This window comes from Teleopsis dalmanni, unplaced genomic scaffold (assembly GCF_002237135.1).
Source record: "Teleopsis dalmanni isolate 2A unplaced genomic scaffold, ASM223713v2 unscaffolded_contig_0024, whole genome shotgun sequence".
Classification (NCBI taxonomy): Eukaryota; Metazoa; Arthropoda; class Insecta; order Diptera; family Diopsidae; genus Teleopsis; species Teleopsis dalmanni.
The window spans coordinates 2761-25445 of NW_024031406.1; the positions used below are offsets into that span (position 1 = coordinate 2761).

The window sequence follows — 22685 nt, forward strand, 5'->3', positions numbered from 1 at the left end:
TATATTAAGCAACTGACTACTCACAATTAACCTTCATTACGACATTATTTGACAGAAATGTTATTGCACATAATTTTACATAAGCCATGGAGTAAATATTTCGAACGAAACCAAAAATTGAATTACTCATTCCCAAAAAGTGATTGTGTGGGTTGTGTGCTGCACAATATTAGCAACACTAAGTGGGGGTTTACGCACAGGTAACACTTTCTTGCAGTGAGCAGAGATGATCATATAATTGTTGTCGTTGTTGTTGTTGTTGTTGGTGGTGTAAGTGGAATTATTTTTTAAATTTTAGGAATTTCGAAATATACATATATACTGGTACGTACGTACCAGTAAATATCACTCATTCATCCACTATATGTAGTATATAGTGTTTGTGTGCTCCAATTTGTTTTAAATCAGTCAAAAGATTTTTTGTTGAATGAGACGATCTTTTCAGCACTCTTTACTTTTGGTTTTGGGTTTTGCAGAGGACTACATATGTACGTACATATCTACATGAATACAATGCTCCATGTCGTATAGAAAAATTTCAATTTTTATTGCGTTTCGAATCAGCTTTTGGATTTTTTGCTTTTTAACGATTTTGATGACTTGACTTACTTGTTCGTTGCGGGACTGAGACTAAGGCTGAGATACAGGCTTATATAAATACACTATTTCATACATTCGGTTCCATACACTGAAATCGCTGATATTGTTGTTGTTGTTGCTTTTGCTGATGTTGTTGTTGTTGTTGTTGGTGTCGCGAGGAGTACATAGTCACTCACTTCACTGTCAATGAACGCTGTTACATTTCACTTTCGTTTCGTTATTAGCCAGCAAACAAATCAACAAATCAACAAATCACACATAACCAGAAAATAAGAAATAAGCAATAAGAAATAAGAAAATAAGCCGCAACATCGGCTTCAACGAAAGCTTCAAGTTTTTGTAAGTAAGCATGTAAGTTTTGTAAGTACGATCGCATGCACATATGACTGACGTGATAATGAATTTTTAGCGGCGCTTTTATTAACTATTTTACTGTTACCGATTGTTGATCGAAGTGCGGGAAGCGCGTTTGCTTTTTCGATATCTGTTTGTTTAGGCTAATTATTATAAATTTTGTAACATTTAACAAAGAAAACTCGTTTAATTGTCTCACAGTTTCAGTTTAGTATTTGTAGTATTTGAAAAAAGTTGAAAAGTTGAAAATGTAAATAAGTTGCCTGTGTTTGGTGTAAAAATATATTGCGAAACATTAATTAAACGCCATTTTTGTTTTTGAATTTTTTTTTTTTTTTTTTTAAGAGGACGGTGCTATAATTTTCAGCCGCGTTACCTATCGCTCGGTTTATGGTAATTTCACAAACAGTTACCTTCAATTAATTGTCGAACGAACGGAACTTTCGTCACTTCGTGAATGTGTCGGTCGGATTTATAGTATTAATTTAATTTAGGGAATTGCAGATTACGCTGCAATATGTCAAGCCCTTTGAATCATGTGAACATAATTGAATTAAACTTTTTGAAATTATTTTTTCTAACCTCTGTAGTATTTGTCCCAAATATCAGAGGTTACGACGCAGCGTCTAATTATAATGACGCCTATAATTATGTGATTACGCCAGATTTACAACAGGCAATTAAAGCGGGACTACCTCAAAAGGCTAAATTTTTTGATGAACTTGATTGTGAGTACCGATCTCGATATGTATTTAAGCAATATTATCAAAAATGGATTTGAGAGACAATATAAACAAATCAAAATAGTAACACAAAGTAAAACAAAGCGCTTAGTGCTTTACATATAAAAATTGTGTGAGATTATTATTAATATTATTATTTTAATTAATATAGCAATGTCTAACTAGAAAGTTTTGTAACTCATATACATAGGTCTCGAACCCGTTGGAATATTGTTAGAGTATTTTCTTTATCTCCATTTGGTTTTAATGAATGTCCACATGAGATTTATATAGTGACATGTCTCTATATCGTTTAGTAACTATGGCAAAGAGATCGAGATTTAACATTAATGTTGTCAAAACAAAAGTTATGTGCATTAATGCTAACAACTGTTGTCCTGAGGATATGCTATAGAGTCTTTCTGCTATCTTGAAAGCATCATATCAACAAATGTTGGATCCAGTGCTGATATCGAGAACCGTATTAAGAAGGCAAAACGAGCGTTTGGTCGTTTAATTAAACTCTGGAGATCATCTCAGTTATCGCGCCGAACTCAAATACGAATATTTAACTCCAACATAAAATCTTGCCTTCTATATGGATGTCAATCCTGAAATACTCCCGCCTTTAAGTCACCTAAGCACCTATAAGAACTGAAATCAAAAAACGCAAATGGGACTGGGTCGGTCCCATTTTTAACCATTTTCAGCTCTATCAATTACTAGAAAAAGAACGCATCTTGAAATTAATTCTATTTCAAGAGAGATAGATAGTGATAAAATAAGTTCTCATTCATTTCTTTTATATTCTTCAAAGCTTAATATAATTGCCAGGAAAAATATAAGTTTAAAAAAATTATCAAACTTTATGCTATATTTAGATTATTGTACTTAACTGGACAAATATTCAGCTATATGTGTCATTTTTTATACAAAATCTACACACAAAAAAGCACATAAAATATGCTTAACAGGTTCGATAAGTCTAAGTGTAAACATAGTTTAAATAATAAACATAAACTGAACATCATTGTTCAAAATTTGTGGTGATATATCTTTTTTAAGTGTTTCGCCGATGCAATTTCTTTTTCTTGATTTTTAGGATCCATTTATTTATTTTATAATACTATATATTTATTAATTGTGCTGTTTGAAGTTTCATGGTAACGATTTAAATCTATTGAACGAGAATCGTTTTGTAAAAATTTTGAAACGGTTTTCATCTATTTTTTAAGAGTTTATAACATATTAAAAAAATCATTAGAGTTCGAATTAAAAAACGTTAAACTAGATAATTGGTCTTCATTAATTTATTAAACTCTAGTGTTAAAATTATTGTGATTATCTAATGCAAAACAGTTTTAGAAGGTGCTCAACAATACTAAAACATAATACAGTATTGATGTGGTCGTAAATGGTTTATTGTAGAAATGACTCGTTTATTGTAGGAATTAGAACCATAATTCTGCTCCTAAGGCAGCTATATCTTAAATTCAAAACACAAATTTAAATAAAATAAATATAGCATTTTCAAGATTAATACTATAATTGGACCGAAGCATTGTCAACGGTTTTTTAATTGAGCGAAATCGATTAATTATGTCCTATTGAATCATATCCAAGATCTTTAGACTGTTTATAAAGGAATTTAATTACAATTAGTTTTGGATTAATACCGATTTAGAAGAACTATTTTGAGATCAAATAGTTTAATAAAAGTCGTATGTAGCATCATTTTTTATATGTCAAGGAACACGTCGCAAATTTTTCTTTTGCTATTTAATATTGTACATTTATGAAATGTAAAATGTTTGTTAATGAATTACAAATAGATGTGAATGGTGATTTCTTTTCTTTTTTCTTAATTATTAAAGTTTTATATGATAATAAAAGTGATATGATATGATAATATTAATTATATAATTTTAAAATAGTTGATTGTACTCATTAAAATTTTATACATACATAGTCACATAGTCGTAGTTCCATCCTAATAAACATAATAATAATATCCTATAATAATTGATATATGTAAAATTAACGTTATAAAATTAAAATAAATTAAAAAACTTAATTATTTTTGCCAAAAGCACCAAAAGACGCTTTACATATAGTACGTGAAAATGTGCATAACAGATGTCTCTGCAAAAAAATAGCTTTGAAATAAAAACAGGAAACCTCATGAATCAACTTTCAATTCTTTGAACTTGTATTTTCAAATAAAGCTATGGTTTAAAGCTCGTTCTAATAATAAAGCACGGCAAAGAAAAAGTGAAAAGTGACAAAAAACCTGGAACTTGAGCATTGAAAATTTGTGCAGCCTTGGCTACTTGTGGAAAAACACGATTACTTATCACGTTTTCTTGGTCAGCCAAATTTCAATAAATTAAATAAATTTTTGTCCTTGTCTTTCCTTTGCTATTCGAATCCTCCGAAAATAAATTAAGATCAACATAAGTTTAGTAAAACAGACTTAGAGGTTAAGGTTAGTACGCTACATATGGTAGTTACTATGTAGATGAAATAAATAAATGTCAGCTAATAATGCATCTTACGCTACTACAATTAGCCTTTATAAGTATTATCATAAAGAATTTCATCATAAATCATTATTTCGATATGTCCACAGTTTACCTTAAACAAAAAGAGAACTAAAAGATGAGACCCAAGTTAAAACAATTTAACTTGTTAAAATAATAGGATATAGTATTTTATTAAGTTCAATGATTATCGTTATAGGTGACTATAAAACATGTTGAAGTATAACATATAATAATATATATTATTAAATTATTTTTTTAAATTTTGTTACTCTAGAACAAATATCTATTTAAAATATTTTACTAATCGAATTAAATTTTAACATATAGACATCTAATCATGTGGTTATAATCTGAAAACCTTTCTATTATTTTCTACCGAAAAGAAATCTACCAATTTCTGGATTGTATAAAATCTGAAATTCATATAATTATTTCTTAAATATGTTTAACTGGCAATATTTTAATAACTTAGTTGCTATGTTATTATTTGGGGTTGTGACTAAAATTTTTGTTTAATATATCGGTTTAAATAACCGATTGTAGGTTTAAATAACCGATATATTAATCTCTGCAATCTCCGCAATAAAAACTATTAGGGTTATACAGCAAAACTAGAGGTTATGTGTTTCTGAGAGATAGTAATAACTGAGCATGGAAATGGAGAGAAAATGAGCTTTCTATAAATCGTTCGAATGCATTAAAAAATATACAATTTGTTAATTTTTAAAATGAGATTCAAAATTTAAATTTGCATGGAAATGTACGAAATCTGTAAGTACGCCTTCTCGGATAGTATTTTCTAGTTTTACTTTAACAAATGCTTTCATTAAATCAACAAAATAGGAGTGCTGAGTAATATACTAACTTAAATGATCGCATAGCAAAATCAAAATATATTCTAAAATATGTTTGGAACACCAGAATTTCGAAGGCAATAGGCACATGGCCGAGTGTTTTCCAAACTGAAATCCACGCAATCAATTCAAGCAAGATCCAATGTCCTCAAAAAACTGTCTGGCTTGAGAAATGTTATTTACTTTGTCAGCCACGCTGCTCTTAAAGCTTTGTTTTCTTAGACTTTCAATTCGAAGCAGGTCCTTGAATGTTATGAGCTCCTACAGTTACTTGCAGCTCAGAATAAGGTAAGCCTTTACTGGATTTTGAATCACAGGGGAGTTTTGGGAAACGAACAAGCTGATGAGTTAACCAGAACTGCATCAAATACTGCTTTCACAAGCCCTTAACCTTTTTGTGGGTTAAACTGGATCATTACAAGACAAATTGTCATTGAGAGGGATAATCATATGTGGTTGGAGTACTGGGAAGACTTCCCAGGACTAAGACAAAGCAAAGCACTGATAAAACCGTACTCCTACAAAAACATTCTAAAATTCTCAAAATGTAATTTAAGGTTGATAACGGATTTCATTACAGGTCACTATGCCCTGAAATATCACCTTCATAAACTACGATTATCAACTAATTCGGAATGCAGATTATGCCTCGAAGATGAGGAAACGACCATGCACATTCTTTGTGACTGTCCAGCTTTAATAACGCACAGAAGAAACTTATTTCATATGGAATTTCTGTCACTAGAACAGATTAAGAGCCCTTCTCTAGATTTAGTTCTGGACTTTGTTTACAAAGCTGATTACACAAAGCTTTCACTATTGGTTTTGTGTAATCAATAGTGAAATTAGTACAATAGGACTCTTCTGGCCGTAGTACCGACTGTTGGGCGATTTCACGTCAAAACTTTAATATGATTTACTGTCTCTAAAGAAAAACTTTGTTTTACCTTAACAACGCACCAGTTTAATGTATCAATAAAATTAATCGAACACGTTATGAGATACTACCACATTTAACATATTCAATAAATTTGGCTTCGAATCTTTCCAAGTTTGAAAAAATGGCTTCTAGGAATAAATATTAATCTGACTTAGATGTCATCTCTATAATAATGCATAAATGAGCTCTCCAAGAATATTATTTTTCCGGAGGTACAAAAAATTTCAATATCGTTGGTATTTAACTATTGGTTAAATACAGCTCAAATGGGACTTTATCAAAAAAAAAAAAACGAAGGAAGCAAAACCTTTTTTATTGCATTTATTTCTGACTACTTACACAGTACTAGTATATTTATAGAGTAGATTTAATTTATAGGTTGCTGAGTTTTGGATCCAATATCTATGTAGAATACCCATTTACCTAACCATGGCAACTACTAGTAAGGAGTCGTCGAGCGTTGAAGGAGAGATTTCTATAGATTTCAGATAGAAATATATTTTAATAATATATGTATATTCTATAATGCTACTATGTAAGCATAAATCTTTTTTCTCAGTGTTTAGTTGATCATTTTAGTGGATCATTTGCATTGCAGACTAAGCCTTGCGAATTTAAGAAGGAAAAGCAGAAGACAAATATACATAAATGAAAACAAAAAATAAAAATGTGTAAAAGCGACTTTACAAGAAAATTAAGCAATTAACAATATGGCGAAAACAGTGATAGCGAGTTTTTCTACTTTTTTTTTTGTAAAAGCAGCAGCGTTTTTCATTTACCGTCTTTCGGTACACAAAATTTGGATACGAAATTAATTTTTAGTTCTGAAACGGCTTTTAAGCAACGTAGATCGGCGTAATGTGCCAGCCATAGTTTTTCGTGAAACTTTCATTTTTCATTTCAAATAATTTCATACTTTTTTTAACTTCTTTTTAACTTTAATTTTTGAATATTAAAAGAAAATCAGGATGTTAGATATATATTAACTTTCGACTGTACGCCGTAAAAATGCTATCAGATAACTGTTGGGTATGAATCGGTTGTGAAGTGTGCAAAAAAATGCAATATGTGATCATCAAACAAATGAGAGTAATATAATATAAGTTTACGATTGGAGTGAGCTGTGAAGGAAAGTGAAAGCGCCCGATGAAGGAATTCAGAGCTCTTTTCACTCCATTAGTAATTCATCAGTAATTCATCAGTTTAATAAATTTATATTGTGGAATTAATAATAAAGAAAATAAAAATAATTTTTAATAGTGAAATTCAAATTCGGTTCGGTAAATAAAAAATGTCGAATATTACAAGAAAACGTTTACTTAAAAAAGACACCTGGCTCAGAATAAGTCATATTATTTTTCTATTTCTAATTAATATTAGTTGTAGTTACTCGTATCGGTATCCCACACCTCAGCAGGAACACGACATGCTCATACTGAAGACACTTTCACGGCGAGGAAGCACAGGATTTTACAATGAAAACTCCGTGATGGATATGCTCTCAAGAAGTACAAAATATAATTTTAATAAGCATTTTGTATGGCATTTTGTATTAACACTTAAGTTATTTTAATGTAAACCATCACTAATCAATCTAGATAATTTTGGATTTTTAGAAAATTATTTACAAAACTTTTTAGTTTTTTATTCAATTAAATATTGACGAGAATATAATAGAATTATTGAACACTATTAAAAAGAGTTTTAAATAAGTTAAAGCCATTTTTTAAATATATAAACCGAAAATTTTCTACCAAAAGTTAGAGTTCTAACAAGAAATTGTTTTCAGTTAAATTATACTATACTATTACATTTAATTAGTAAGCTTTTTATTTAAATTAATTACATTTGTTTCCATTAACAGATACTAAGTAATATACTTTCTCCTAAAGATACTTTCGACTCCTAAAGAGTCGATATGGTTCAAAACTAGTCCCTTTAATATAAAATGACTTTTCATTAAATTTGTTTGAACCAGTTAGTAAACAGTCAGTTTTTTAAAAAAAATTCAATTTAACACTAAAAAAAGCGAGGAATAAGAATAATAACAATAATAAGAATAATAATTTATTTTATGTAATAAAAACATATTAAATTTATTTAAAATTATTTAAATATTTTATTTAAAATATTAATTGTTGACTGCTTGTTGAAGAATTTGTGATTGTGTTTTAATGTATTTAAAAAATTAAATATAATTTCCAAAGTCAGTAACTCGATAATAATAAAAAGCAAGAATCTTAATGTGAAAATAAAAATTTTTACTTGTGCTCTGCGCAGAATGAAACTATAAAAAATCAAAGCTGCCACAGTGGTAGCCGCAAAAGTTTTGCTGACTGAACTTTCGTATTGTTGGAGAACTACTCGTTAAACTTTTTGATTTTCTTCTACACGTGTAGAAAAGTTTTCTTTTCGTTCTACATGTATTCGCAAGAAAATGTCTTCTACAAAGTGTTTCTGTTCCTTTCAGAGATATATTTAGGATATCATTCTTTTGTATGAGTGATAATGTATATAAACATAATATTTAATTGATTTGCTTTAATTTGATTTCATTTTCAAGAAGAGAAATTATATAAAAACAAAAAGAATCGATATAATAAAATAAAAAATTATAGAAAATTGAAATAAAATGAAATATTAATCGCTTAGAATTTAGTTAAATTATATTAAAATAAAAAGTGCAAACAAATATTAATTGAGAAATTTATATTTAAAGTCATTAGTGCAAATATGAGATATTATGAGTGTCCTTTAATCTATTCACCATAAATGGAGTGCATTATTCATTATTCAAAGTATGTGTTCTCTTCATACTTCTAAAATTTGTGCGAAAATCGAATATAGTTCGAATAATTGAATTTTTTTTTAAACTTTGAAAATTACAACAGTTTGACTTGCATTGTATAATTGTTTAAACGAAGCGAAGCGACTTAAAAAGAAACTATTTTGTGAAAGGAGCGTTATAAAAATATTGGTGTCGCATATCGCAACCTTGTGCTCAATAGACGAAAACGCTGTTGTCGGATATTGTCCAATAGTGCGTAATAAATTCGTTGGTACTATGCGTAAAATAAACATTACTTAACTTAGCGTCTACGTAACCTACACTTTAACAAGATTATTTCATACACTTTCACTTTTTCACTCACTCATTAAAATTTTAGTATGAAGACAAAATTCGAAAATAATTCGAAAATAATACGTACTTGCATTTGACATGAAAATCTTCTTAAGATTTTTAAAACTATGATTTGTGTATGGATTTCATTGAAGTATTGTGAAGAAAATGAATAGCAAAGAACGAGCGGGTAGCCCAATGATTAAACTGGCTAGTTTTTGGAGTGAATTGTGCATACGCAGGGCAAAGGACCTAGCAGTCTAGTTCCTTATCCTTAGTTAACTTTAAAATTAATTTTAATGTTAAATCACAAATAATAATAAATGCATTCACTCTCACTCTTCAATTTAAGACATACAAAATTCGCAGTTTAAGCAATAGATATTTGTATTCGAACATAACAATCTTCGCAAAGCCTATACAGAGGTTTTGAATCAATTTAACTCCTTGGAGCAGATTTATACACTTAAACAAACATGTTTAAAAACTTGTTTAAGCTGAAATAATTGTTAATGTTAAAATATTAATAAACATGTTCGCGAACATGTTTAATCATAAACTGCACAGGGTTGCATCGAGTCAATTCATAAAACGACTACATTGTCTGCTATTGAACATACCCAATAATCACAAGTCCAATATATGTTAATTTGAATTAGAATTTAAAAAATTTTTTCAAAACGAAAAAAAATTGAAATTTCGCATTAAAGTAAACAAATAATTGTAGAATTGTGGTTATTCAAGAATTGTGCTCAGCAAAAATAAATTCAAGTATTTACGCAAAGATGTTGCAAGAACTGCGAAATCAATCTTATCCTTTTAATTTTTATAAAATCACAATAGCTGATTGCAACAATAGGCCTTTTCTTTTGTAAGCATATCACAAAAGAATAACCGCATATTTAAAAAATAACTAATGAAACAACAACACTGCTGGCTTATTTAGTCCTCTTTTTTTGAAACCACTTAACTAATAAGCAGCTAAAATCTTATGGTTGCCAAGTGTTGTCCACTGTGAACAATTTTTGGAAATAAAGTACAAGTATGTAACTATCAACAAATATTTGACAAATAATACTTAATTCTTTTTAATATACTGATATTAAAAAATTATACTCAATTCTTAAAACTTTATTCACAACCGAAAAATAAAATATTTAGTTTTAAATTTTATTACGTGTTTTACGTATATAACCATATATTTCCAGTTCTTCCGGAGTTGCCATCAAAAGTAGTGATTATCTTATGTTGTTCTTTTGCGATATGCTTGCAAAAGAAAAGACCTAATGTAAATAAAATGAAACGTCAAAGTTAACATGTGTAGTCTTTTTAAAACGAAAAGTTTTCACAAAGAGTTTGTACATAAAACATGTTTAGCCAAGATCTATTTAAAAAGACCTTTGGAGTGTTAAGTGTGGATGACATAAATAATTATTCGAGATGTCAAACAATATCATATCATATATAATATGTATGTTATATATATTTGCATGTTACAGTGATCTTATTAAAATGTGTTGCACTCTATTCTTTCTTTTTTGCATTTTTTATATGATATACAATAGGGGTATTCAGGCAACTGATTAGTTGCTTAGTAGTTGATTACAACAAAAATTTGGACACAAAAATAAAACTAAGCAGGGATTCAACTATTTCGGTGATTCTCAGATTAGTACAAATTTGATTAATAGTGCTGCCAGTCCCAAGTGTCGTAATAATAACTTAAAATGAACTTAAATCAGATTACGCATTTTGGGTCGTTCAAGCAACTGATTAACATCAAAATACTAAATTTTTTTTATATGAAGTTTTTGAATCAACTAAACAACTAATCAGTTGCCTGAATACCCCTAATATGTTTGTGAGAGAATGAATTTACTATTCCCTATGTTAGAATTAAAATTAGAATTCGAATTCTTACAAAATTTATTACTATTTAATATTCCTCATTCCCCAGCTGCATAAAAGAGATTAACATTTTTGTATTCATGGCATGCGTGGTATACTGTTACGTGTGACTTAAAACGTAATTAATTGCAATTAATTTAATTAACAACAATTTATGGAAAAATTTAAAAACTTTTTATTGGTTGTTTGTTGTTGGTTGTTGTACTTATATAATATTTAATATATTGGCAATATATATGAAACCATTTCATTTTTTTAATAAAAAGTAATTTGAAAATACTATAGTTTTCAAATAAAATTAACGTTTCATATACTTGGGATGATAAAGAAACTTGTATCATTTGATTTAGTTTCACTATTTTACAAGTAAACCGGTCGATTCTGCACTAAAAATAAAAAATAGTGTAATGCCTTATATTAAAAGCGAAACTATTTTAGAGGTTTTGAGTTTCCTCTTGAATAAAATTCACAACTTCTATTTCAAATTGGATAATAAATCTTACAGCTAAACAAACGATATGTTGATGGGTTCACCGATTTCGCCTATAGTTACCGATATTAATATGGAAAAATGTTAGAAAAAATTATAGATAAAGTAGCTAAAAAGTTTAAGTTATTAACAAAATATGTAGACGGAATATTTACTGTAATAGAGATGAAAGGTATGAGGGTACGCCAAATAAATTAAATTAGAAAAGAAAACTAAGGAGAATTTAGCAAACTACCGTATCTTGATCCAATAGTGATTAGGTAGAGCAATAAATTGAAAATAAATTGGATCAAAAAGATACCAAAGCGGGATAATATACAATTCTGTACATTCTTTTCATAAAAGCCGGACTTGATTGAAGATATATTTTCAATTTTTTACGTTGAAAATTAAAAAAGAAGATATATACTATTCAAATTACTTTTTCAGAAAGACTATTTCTTAGTAAAAAAAGTGAAGAGAGTAGGTAAAACTAAATGTAAATGTTCCTGGGATATACACATTCGGTCTCTTCAAAAACTTAAACAAACTAAAATGTTACATTGCAGATATATACAAAACCATTTCTTTTATAAAAAAAAAAAATAGCAATTGACGAAATGGATGAGATTATGGCGGTGACGAACGCAACGTATGACGATGGTAATATATTAGCTAAACAAACACTAAATTAAGAACCCCAATCGGTGGTTATAACCATGCAACAATGAAGAAATTAATACCTAATACTCGGAAAATATTCGGAGCTACTCGATGACCCACTGGTGTAAATTTACAGATTTCGAATTCAATACATAAAATAAAATTTATTTATTTAAATTTTTATAAAAAATTTGTTAAATTATTAAATAACATAAATGACAACATCAGTTGTTATTAGTGTTAGTTTGTATGTGAATAAAGCTTACTTTGTTTAGTCTACACCCTGAACATGTGTAGCCCATCTTCAGGTATTCAAATTTTAATAGAATTTTATAAAATGAACTGAAGAAATGCTTTTAAGTGATCAATTTTTATATAAATTATAACCTAAAGTTTGCTATTTGCTATTAATCTTAATATTGTCAATTCTTTCGAATTAGAATTTTTTAATTTCACGCTAATAAATTAGTGTTGAAAATGTTGAGTATTGGTGCAATGTTGAGGCCTTATATTTGATATATTCAAATTTCTAAATCAAGATCTTACAATTTTTGACGTCTCACGTAAGATGTGTGTTATTCAATGTTTTTCCAACTTATTTTTTCAATTTTCTGGCTTAGCTGTATTAATTGCTGAAAATAGAGATTTGAATCGATTAATATTGTGCATGTAATTCCATCAAACATATAGCATTATTTCCCTATTGTTAATATGTCCGATACCGTTTGTGGAGTTCCATTTCTTTGACCGACAACTTTTTTGTACAGCATCATTGTGTGGGATCCAATTATAATATACGTTTTAGGAACGGATCGAATTTATTTCGTTATAGCAATGATAGATATTCTTTAATTACATATGATTAAAGAATTATGATAGTTAATATACTTCATAACGGCACAAGCTGTTTGACACATTTATGCTGCCAAAACTTAGAACGGGGTAAGAATTAATCCTGCTTTACTCTTCACTTTAAGGTTGAATGGCATATAACTCTGGATCTAGACTATACACACCAACATCGCATATGTAATGTGTAGGACATATAAAAATAAATATATAAAAATATATGTAATACTAAGTATAAACAAGATGGAGAATAAAACATCGCTAATAAGAAAACATCGCTATCCTTTTTATATACTGCATATTACATATTAAATATTACATAATATAATATAATCTTTACTATATTATGGCCATTGTTATAAACATTATTTTATATAACTCAATATTCCAGTGATTCCACAATCTTGCCGATTTCGTGGCCATAAATTTGAATGTGGACTTTCGATATCGTGTGTACTTGGTGGCGGCAAACCACTAGATCTTTGTTCTGGAGGAATGATATGGTCGTGCTGTGTTGATAAAGAGCTCAATTCAGAAGATACATACAGTGGTCAAGTAAACACAACAAGTGAGTATAAAAACAAAACAAAACAAAATAAATAAAAATCTCTAAAAATTAGATCTTAATATCTTAAGAGATATGTTATATGAATATAAAATAAAAAAAGTTTGTAAAAATGTTCGATAAATCTCGGTAACCATGGATTATATTGTCTGTATTGTATTTTAGTAAAACTACTAAACTACTAAGTAGTTTATTTGAGTCTACATGTTAATCTTTGTGGTCTAGGATAGCATTTGAGTCGTGGAGGACAAACAACAAGAAATTACTTAATTAATTATACTATGGGAAACTTCCGTTTCCGGAAGTTTGCAATTCGCAAATATGGTACATCAAATGATAACACGGGTATTTAAAATATTTTTATTTAGTTTAGAGTAATATATGTAAACTAAAATGGTTTAAGTCTTGACTGAACTTTTGAAACAACATCCGATTAGTTTTTAACAATAATTTTTTTAAAATTGCATTGAATTTAGTAATGCACTTTGAACACTGGAAACATCAAATTAATAAGTCCTACGGTGACAGCTAATGAATTTTTCTTATAATTAAATATCAAAAACAAACAGGACCCGCTCATGCAGAACAATTTCAGGGCGCCATTTTGACTGTAAAAGTTAGGCAAATATAAATATGGTGAATGCTTAATTAAGTGTTGCAAAACTACAGGGTTGACCGCTCAAAAAACTATTAATGTTGAACCAGATTAGTGGCATTAGGTGGTTCTAACAATCGCAATTATCACCAAAATAGTTGAGCCTTATATGAGGGGCAACAAAGCATAAATGTATTCTAGAATTCACCTATATAATTTACAAGGATTCTATGTTCCATATTGTTGCTACTCTCTATCTTGTTGATACTGATAAAACAAAAGCCGCTAATGTCTTCAACATATTATTTTTTGAACATCTACTTCTTGATGGGAAATACTTTTAAAACATACATATTAAGGTTCAATGTTGAAGGCGTTGGGTGATATTGGATAGGAAACTGGGATAGAAGATTTAAAGCGTTTAAGAATTCATTTCGGAGACATATATGAAGACTAGCTAAGCATAGATAAAAAACAAAATATTTATCACCAATTAAAAATCATTATCATTTTATTAAAATTATATAAAAAAAAAATAAATAAAATTTTTGTTGCTGTAGTTCACTACTGTTCGAAAAACCTCATCATCATTTTAATAAATTTTAATAAATTACATTAAACATGTAAATTTTCTTCGTTGATTAATTATTTAGGATAAAACAGTAAATTCCATTATTTCATTAAAACAAGTTAATTTAAACAAATGGCTTTGATTTAGTAGATTTTGATTTAGAATTTTTTTTTAGGAATCTTTAATCAGATTTTTGCTTCTATGAAACTATTACCGGTGCAAGAAAACATGATACCGAGACTACAATAGAGGCTAATTTTAGATTCATAATAACACGACGTAGCGTTAGAAGCAAAAAAAGAACCTCTCATACAAGTTGAACCCATCAAAAATATAATAAATAATAACCCAACATATAACATATATAATGTATAACAATACACTTAAATACCATGCCTTAATAAATACTATTAAAATACTATAAGAATTTGAAATGTATTTTATCCAATGGTGATTCTGTTGACATAAATTTGGTAGATAAATAATATGGATCTTAAAAAGAAAGTTAAGTTTTACTCCAGACCTAAATGTTACTCCAAAAATGTTGCTAATATTGCTAATTAATAGCAAATTAGTTTAACAAATAATGAATAGGTTATATATATAATGGATAGGTTCCAACTATATTACCGTCTGTTGAGTTTGAAATCAAATTGTCTAAAATTCACGTGCCAGCGTGATGAACGCAGAATTATCCATACCCCTAGAAGTTAATTTATTTACTCAAAGGAACGTTTTATTCCTTGTTAATTTCCAAGCTCTTCACTAAGTTCAGCCCATGGTTTTTAATATGTGGCACATGAAGCCAAAGGTGTTAGGTAGAGATCAGTGTAATGCGAGAATTAGTCTCTTCGCAACTATACAGCATAGATGACTTTAGGACTAAAGTAATATCTCGGTCTTCTACCTACATCATGAGGTTAGTTGAAGATATTTTTTAAATCATTTTTACTATTATATACTACAGTGTCATGTGATGCAGTGTCACTTAGAAAATATTGAAAATAAAATATATTTATCTTTATTTGAAAGATTTTTGTATATTGTATGTTTAAGAGGTGGTAGATTGCCTTTTTTCGGGTGACGTTAAAGAGTGCTAGTGTGGGCGCTGGAACAATTTCTGTGAGCAACGTTGTTCGTCCGAAAGAAATTTTTGAACCGTTCAATAATTGTATTTGGGTATTGTGGGTGTCTCTATCAAAGTGGATAAAATTATATGTCAAATACTTTGAACGCAAATAAAAGTGTTAAATTAAAGATCATACCTTTAAGTGGCAATGATATTTGAACTCACAATATAACTAGTATTATTTCTACTCACAACTAGACCCTCGTACTATCGCATAGCATCAGATGGATCATACATTTGTATTTCTTCTTCCACAATTTTCTTAATTTTAACAATTTTAGTTATAAACTCTTTTGTGATGATATAAAGTCAGATTAAAAATGATGGATTTTTTAATAAAAGAAAGTAGAATTCGTCTTGACAGAGTGAATAATTCTCTGAATATACAAGTTATATATGTAATTACAAAATCATATACATATATTTCATGTGTACATAATATACATTAAGGTTCATCCGTAAGTAATAAGTTAACCTTTATATAATAAAATCTTCTCTATTTCGACGAATTTCAACCACAAAGAGTTATGTAATTTTATATAATTTAAGCTACGGCGCTGGGTATTGCTTCTGCGTTGTTGGTGTTCGCTGTGAATTATAAAACGTATTACAGTTTTGCTCTAATAATTCTTTTTAAAATTTTCACAACCTTTGTTATTTAGTATTTCTTTAAGGAAATTAAATATGTACAAATAAATTTAAAAAGATTGTTTACCTTTGAATGTGTCCGCGAGTGTGTGAATAATGAATAAAATGTGGAAATGTGAAAATGTGGAAATGTGGAAATGTAAGTGTAAAGAAACTGCTTAGCAGCGGAAGTCGTTTGGGTTTTCTGTAAAAAGTTTATGGTTTTACTTTCTTTTGCGACTTTTGTATTCAAGTGTAAACGCTGCACTTCATTTTCCGCATCCGAACAACCGAACAAACGAACAACCGAACAAACCAACAACCACACGAAGTAATCAGACTTATGGTGTTAATAATAATAAACTTGGATGAGTTAGTTCCAAAGGTGAAATTTTGTGGCTTTTTTATGTGAAAAGCTTCTCCATTCAAAAAGTCACATAAAACAAACGCTGCTGAGATACTGTTATAAAAGTCTCACACTTTATTTTGCAATTAAAAGATTTTTTAAGCGTAACTATAAAAGTATGCGCATTAGCAGTACAAACGGATTGAAAAATGAACTGACATTTAAAACAAAAATAGCTACTTTGTGGCTCAGTGCGGGTATACTAAGTAGATTTTTAATTCTTCATACTTTAATGAAAGTGCACAACTACAGCTTATGAAAAATCTTAAACAAAACCCTATAAGTAGTTTCTCTTATATTTTCTAACTTTTTGCGAATTTCTTCGTTGAACTGCTAACTTAAATAACATATTGAACTCTGGTATATACACAGAAAGCTGTCTTAAACTGACAATCTAACTAACAAACATCTGTCTTAACTGTGCAATGTTGTTAGTCCCCACTTTTCATTTTTTACTTCATTTCATAACCATAACCATCATTTCACTTCATAACCAGTTCTCTTCACCGAACAGAATATCGACAGAGTCCTGGCGCTGCCGCTCAAACTTACACTTTATATAAACAGTTTCACATAAATGTTCAGTTATTTGTTAGCTTAAGCACGACTTAAACGACTTATAAATTATAATGACAATAGACATTTTCGAATTAGAACCATTTTCTAATTCGGAAATGTTCGGATCTGTTCTAATTTCTGAACGTTATTTTGCTTATATAAATATAAAGAAATACGTTTATTTTCATATACATAGATTAGATGGATTTTGAAAGGGTTGAGAACTATGTCACCATGTCCCTGCATCCCCTGAGAATTACTGTGACAAACCCACTTTAGTTCTATAGGCGCATAGCAGTTAAAAATGTCATTATGTCCCTTGGAGAGATGTTGTCTGTTTCTGTTATAAATGGATAGGTTGATAAATACTGAAGTCTGAGTCTGGTAAAACTATTACAGATCACAGTGACACAGAATATGTTCTGCTGTTTTCTAATTTTCTTGACAAAGTCTGCAGCTATCGTCCCTTGTAATATCTAGATTCGATAGATGTTTTCGGTGAATTTCGATAAATGTGCAGAGAGAATCCCTGTGACAAGTCGGATGCCTTTTCTGTACAGCATTAATAGCTCCCTAGTTCTGGCTTTTAATCTATTCGATATAAATTCTTTAGCTTGTCTGCAGGCAATTACATTTTCCCAATCAATCTAAACTGCTTTTTCTAGTCATTCATTAATTTTAAGTTTGAAAAAGTTCCATGAAGGATCGCAGATCCGCGTATAAGGCAGCCCCTATTATTAGTTTCATATAATTATAATAAATCTTTATAGTTGTTTTGTTTGTAGAAACCCCTGATAATTGTTGGTTTAGATTGATTGTTGAAAAAACAATATCAGTACGTAGGTTGATAGTGTTCTTAGGGAGAAAGAATTGAGTTCTTTTAGTACTGTCTTAGGTAGTCGCAAAAGAAGAGATACGAGTTTAGTGACTCCCCTTTACACTTTTATTTTGTTGCTAAGCAATATACTACAAAACACAAAAAAAAAATTAAACTTGAAATTGTAATTTGAAATCATTGACTGCACGACAAAATAAAATTCCAGTTTCCAGTTCATACAGCATCTGCTTTATATCCAAATCCACAAAGATTTCAACCTTGATCTATTAGGTGCTGTTCTTTAAATATAGCCCAGTTTAAGTAAGGGATGTCCTCTTCCACATTGCTTGAGGTTTTCAATCATATTTTATACCTCGTGGGCTTTCAACCAGCCCAACAAAAGGAATATTATTATAGGTTTAATGTAGGGTATGACCAGTCATATCACACTTCTGTTTTTTACTTCAATATCAATATTTTGCTAGTAGGTAACTTTTAATAATTCTTCATTCGAAATTGTGTTAAGCCATTCTATTCGGAGAATACGTTAACAGATATTGGCTTTGTCTAGATGTTGTAGTCTCGGGTACCACTTTAACAATACATGTGTGTGTGTCATAACGATTGTTATTAGTTTGGTAAAAAGGTTTTATATAGGACTTCAAATGTCCTTTTTTGAGGTATTGTGGATTGAAAGGAAAATATATGAATATACATCAAATGTATAAAATAATAATAAAATGATCGGCATTAAAACAGGTCGACAACTTTTATGACTTATTAACTTATTTAGTGTGTTCGGCTTCTCCATTCTCATATATCAAATTCGGTTAGTGCTCCCACAACTTGATCACTCCACCAGAAACACGGTCCACCCCAAATACCTTTCTCTCTGATACATCTTCATCCATTCTCACGACATGACCAAGCCAGCGAAGCCGATGTTAATTCGCTGAATTGTATCAATATCGTGATAAATCTCGTAAGCTCGTGGTTATTCAGATGCGGTAGTCGTCGCCAACTCGTAGAGGATCAAAGATCTTACGAAAAGTTTTCACTCGAAAATTACTAATGCTGCTTCATCATTTTGTGATAACGTCCAAGCTTGTGCGAACTATTATGACCAGAGCAGCAAAATATTATATAGATATATATATGAGAATATAATATAAATCCACCTTCAATTATATATACTTTTTCTTAAATGATTAATTTTAAAATAATTTATTCATTTATACAAAACTTGTATTTATATTTGTTTAATATGTAAGACCTTTTTAGACGGAAATGGTCTGATAAAAAGGCAACTTCTCATTATGGGGCACCGATTCTTAAGAATCTATAACATTTAATCTGTCAATTACCTTAAAATAATATTAAGTAATATTAAAGATAGTTGGGAATTAAATATTCTGTATTAATAAGGTAATACAATTTTATAGCTATAATGATTCCCGTGAGTTGAATATATTACATCGTCTTATCTAGTACACTAACAATTAAAAGAAACTATACTTTAAATTTGCAGTGAAGTGTATATGCTCTCTGTGGACTTACACCTATATTTCATTCAATATTATAAAAGTCTAAGCATTTTAATACGTGACATTAATATAAAAGAAAACAAAATCGATAATAAACAATAAAACATGTTTCTTCGTATAAGACGAGGTATTGGTTCAAGTGTGTACTTGACATAACGACTTAAAAATGAGAATAATGTATATTGGTGTTTTGTGCAGTAGAACTTTAACCTCTTCCAGAAAAGATTATTAAATCACGCTTCCTTTTGGCAGTTTTATCTAGTTTATGCTATAAGCCATTAATTGAATTGCTGCGGAAACGATAAAGTTTACACTTCACTGCAAAATCACTCAAATGAAATTAATTGTCAAATCAAACTGTTTTGTTCAAATTTGTATCGGAGCATTTTAGAGATATTGGTATTACACAAGGGAAATGTTGTTTCCATCAAATAAAATTATAACTCTCAAACTGTAGGTGTAAATTTAACATTCTGTCTCCATACACACGAAATTCGAAAATTATATGTACATATTCGCATTCGAATATAAAAATATTGTCGAATTTTGACGTGTTGACATATAGTTAGAAATCTACAATTTAGAAATTAAAGCTGAATCAGAAACACCTATTTTTACCTCTAATTGTACCTAGTGGGCCCGAAAAAGATATATATCAAACTTTCTATGAGACCACTTTTGCAACCGCTGAGATATATGTTTATTCATGAATGAATAAATAAAACTAAATTGCAGGTTAAGCATTATTTAATGTCGAAATATCACCTATTATAATTAATTCTTAAGTGTAATAATGTGAATTTAAAATTATGATAATAATATTTTTAGAGATAAATTCCCAACAAACTGCTTAGCGCGATCTATTATATTTTCATTTCCTCAGGTGACATTATCCATTTGCACGACATATATCCTGAATTAGCGAATCACAACAAATATAACAGCAATGGTAATCTCGTCAATGCAGGCATTAGTCATGCTACGCTTAATTCTGCTTCAACACAAAATCATGCTCATATGTACTCATCACAAAATACGCCTTTAGTGTCGCCACAAACGGTGTTAGATGCTATAAGTAATCATCCTTACCAAATAACACCATCCCAACACTCCACAAATCGCCCTCATACCCATCTTATTCCCTACAAACCAAATAATTATCGCCCCGCATCTTATGTGAATGATTGGGAGCATGAAACAAATCAATTGGGAATCGGTACCGTTTCTAACAATGGCATAACAAGTCAAGTCGACACTTTCGTAGATACTGACCGACCCAATCATGTGGCCAATGATAATCCTGCCATATTGTTGCCACATCCACAACCTTTTGCAACTGGAAATGTTCTCGATTTAAATGCTGGTGAAGCTGCAGAAGATTATAATAATGGCGGACTATACAAAGATGGAATCTACCGTCCTGTTCCGGGTACAAAAATTGATAAACTATCTACTTTCTTTGATTTCTTTGATTTTCATGCTTTATTGCACATTCACTTTTTAAGCTTCCGCATATTATATCACTTGTTTTAAATTTTTCCTTTTTACCTGCACTGCATGTGATTTGGTCAGCACTTATCTATATTCTGAGTTTATTACTACTTGATCAATTCTTTATATTTTATTTCAAGAATAATTTTATTTATTTTCGAAAGGTTGCGGCGAGGTGTTTACACGTTCTAATCGAATTGTAGGAGGACATTCCACTGGGTTTGGCTCACATCCTTGGCAAGTAGCCCTAATAAAAAGTGGGTTCCTATCCCGTAAGCTCAGTTGTGGAGGCGCTTTGATATCTAATCGATGGGTAGTGACAGCAGCGCATTGTGTAGCGACGTGAGTTATTAACCTTTATATGACTTTTTTATTTAACTCAATTTTATTTATTGTACAAATATTTCGTAATATTAAATAAATATATGGTAATCCATTATTAATTGCAATATTAAATTTCAGCACGACTAATTCAAATATGAAAATACGCCTTGGTGAATGGGATGTTCGCGGTCAAGAGGAACGCCTTAATCATGAAGAGTACGGAATTGAGCGAAAAGAAGTTCATCCCAACTACAATCCTGCTGATTTCAAAAATGATTTGGCACTAATACGATTAGATCGATCTGTGGTTTATAAACAACACATAATACCGGTTTGCTTACCGCCCGCAGCTACAAAGCTGGTTGGTAAAATGGCTACTGTTGCAGGTAATGACAAAGTTGTGATACATTTTTGTAATACTGAACTAAATTTACTTTAAAATTGATGGATGAACAGGCTGGGGACGTACAAGACACGGGCAAAGCACAGTACCGTCAGTACTTCAGGTTTGTCCTACTATCCTCTTGTTTGTGTCTATCTTGGAATACATTTTTTTTACTCTAATATTAGGAAGTTGATGTGGAGGTGCTCTCTAATGATCGTTGTCAGCGATGGTTTCGTGCTGCTGGACGCAGAGAAGCAATACATGATGTGTTTTTATGCGCAGGCTATAAAGAAGGAGGTCGCGACTCATGCCAAGGTGACTCGGGTGGGCCGCTTACTCTAACACTGGATGGAAGAAAAACTCTTATAGGTCTTGTGTCCTGGGGAATAGGTTGTGGCCGTGAACATCTTCCTGGTGTTTACACTAACATACAAAAATTTGTTCCATGGATAAACAAAGTTATGTCAAATGACAGCTTTTGATGTTTATCCCTTCTCGTATGTTGCATCCACAAACGTACAATGTACAAGAATTTATATTCGACCCAAATGCATCCAAGTTGAAAATAGGTTTATGAGACTTTGGATCTCGAACTTTTGACCAATGAAGTGCAGTGAAAGTGCAAATATTATTGTATTTGAATATTTTAT

The 22685-nt window shown here is 30.0% G+C and overlaps 1 protein-coding gene across 2 annotated transcripts; it reads left to right on the plus strand.

The window, feature by feature from the left end:
• Positions 1-1314: 1314 nt before the first annotated feature.
• On the plus strand, positions 1315-22685 carry LOC119662937 (serine proteinase stubble-like). 2 transcript variants are annotated; one of them, XM_038072591.1, is made up of 7 exons: positions 1315-1682; positions 13415-13591; positions 20719-21264; positions 21491-21668; positions 21789-22036; positions 22107-22156; positions 22221-22685. In XM_038072591.1, exons 1-7 carry the CDS (start codon positions 1472-1474, stop codon positions 22515-22517), a joined length of 1707 nt encoding a protein of 568 aa, XP_037928519.1. In that variant the 5' UTR covers positions 1315-1471; the 3' UTR covers positions 22518-22685. The 2 variants fall into 2 exon arrangements, with proteins under 2 accessions (XP_037928519.1, XP_037928520.1); XM_038072592.1 differs by lacking the exon at positions 20719-21264.

What these genes read in the sequence shown, in the direction of transcription:
- LOC119662937 (XM_038072591.1), top strand. Translation starts at nt 1,472, where the DNA reads ATGTCAAGCCCTTTGAATCATGTGAACATAATTGAATTAAACTTTTTG. An exon ending in TGGTCAAGTAAACACAACAA is followed by an intron (nt 13,592 to 20,718) that starts GTGAGTATAAAA and finishes TCATTTCCTCAG; the next exon opens with GTGACATTATCCATTTGCAC. An exon ending in TAAAATGGCTACTGTTGCAG is followed by an intron (nt 22,037 to 22,106) that starts GTAATGACAAAG and finishes ATGGATGAACAG; the next exon opens with GCTGGGGACGTACAAGACAC.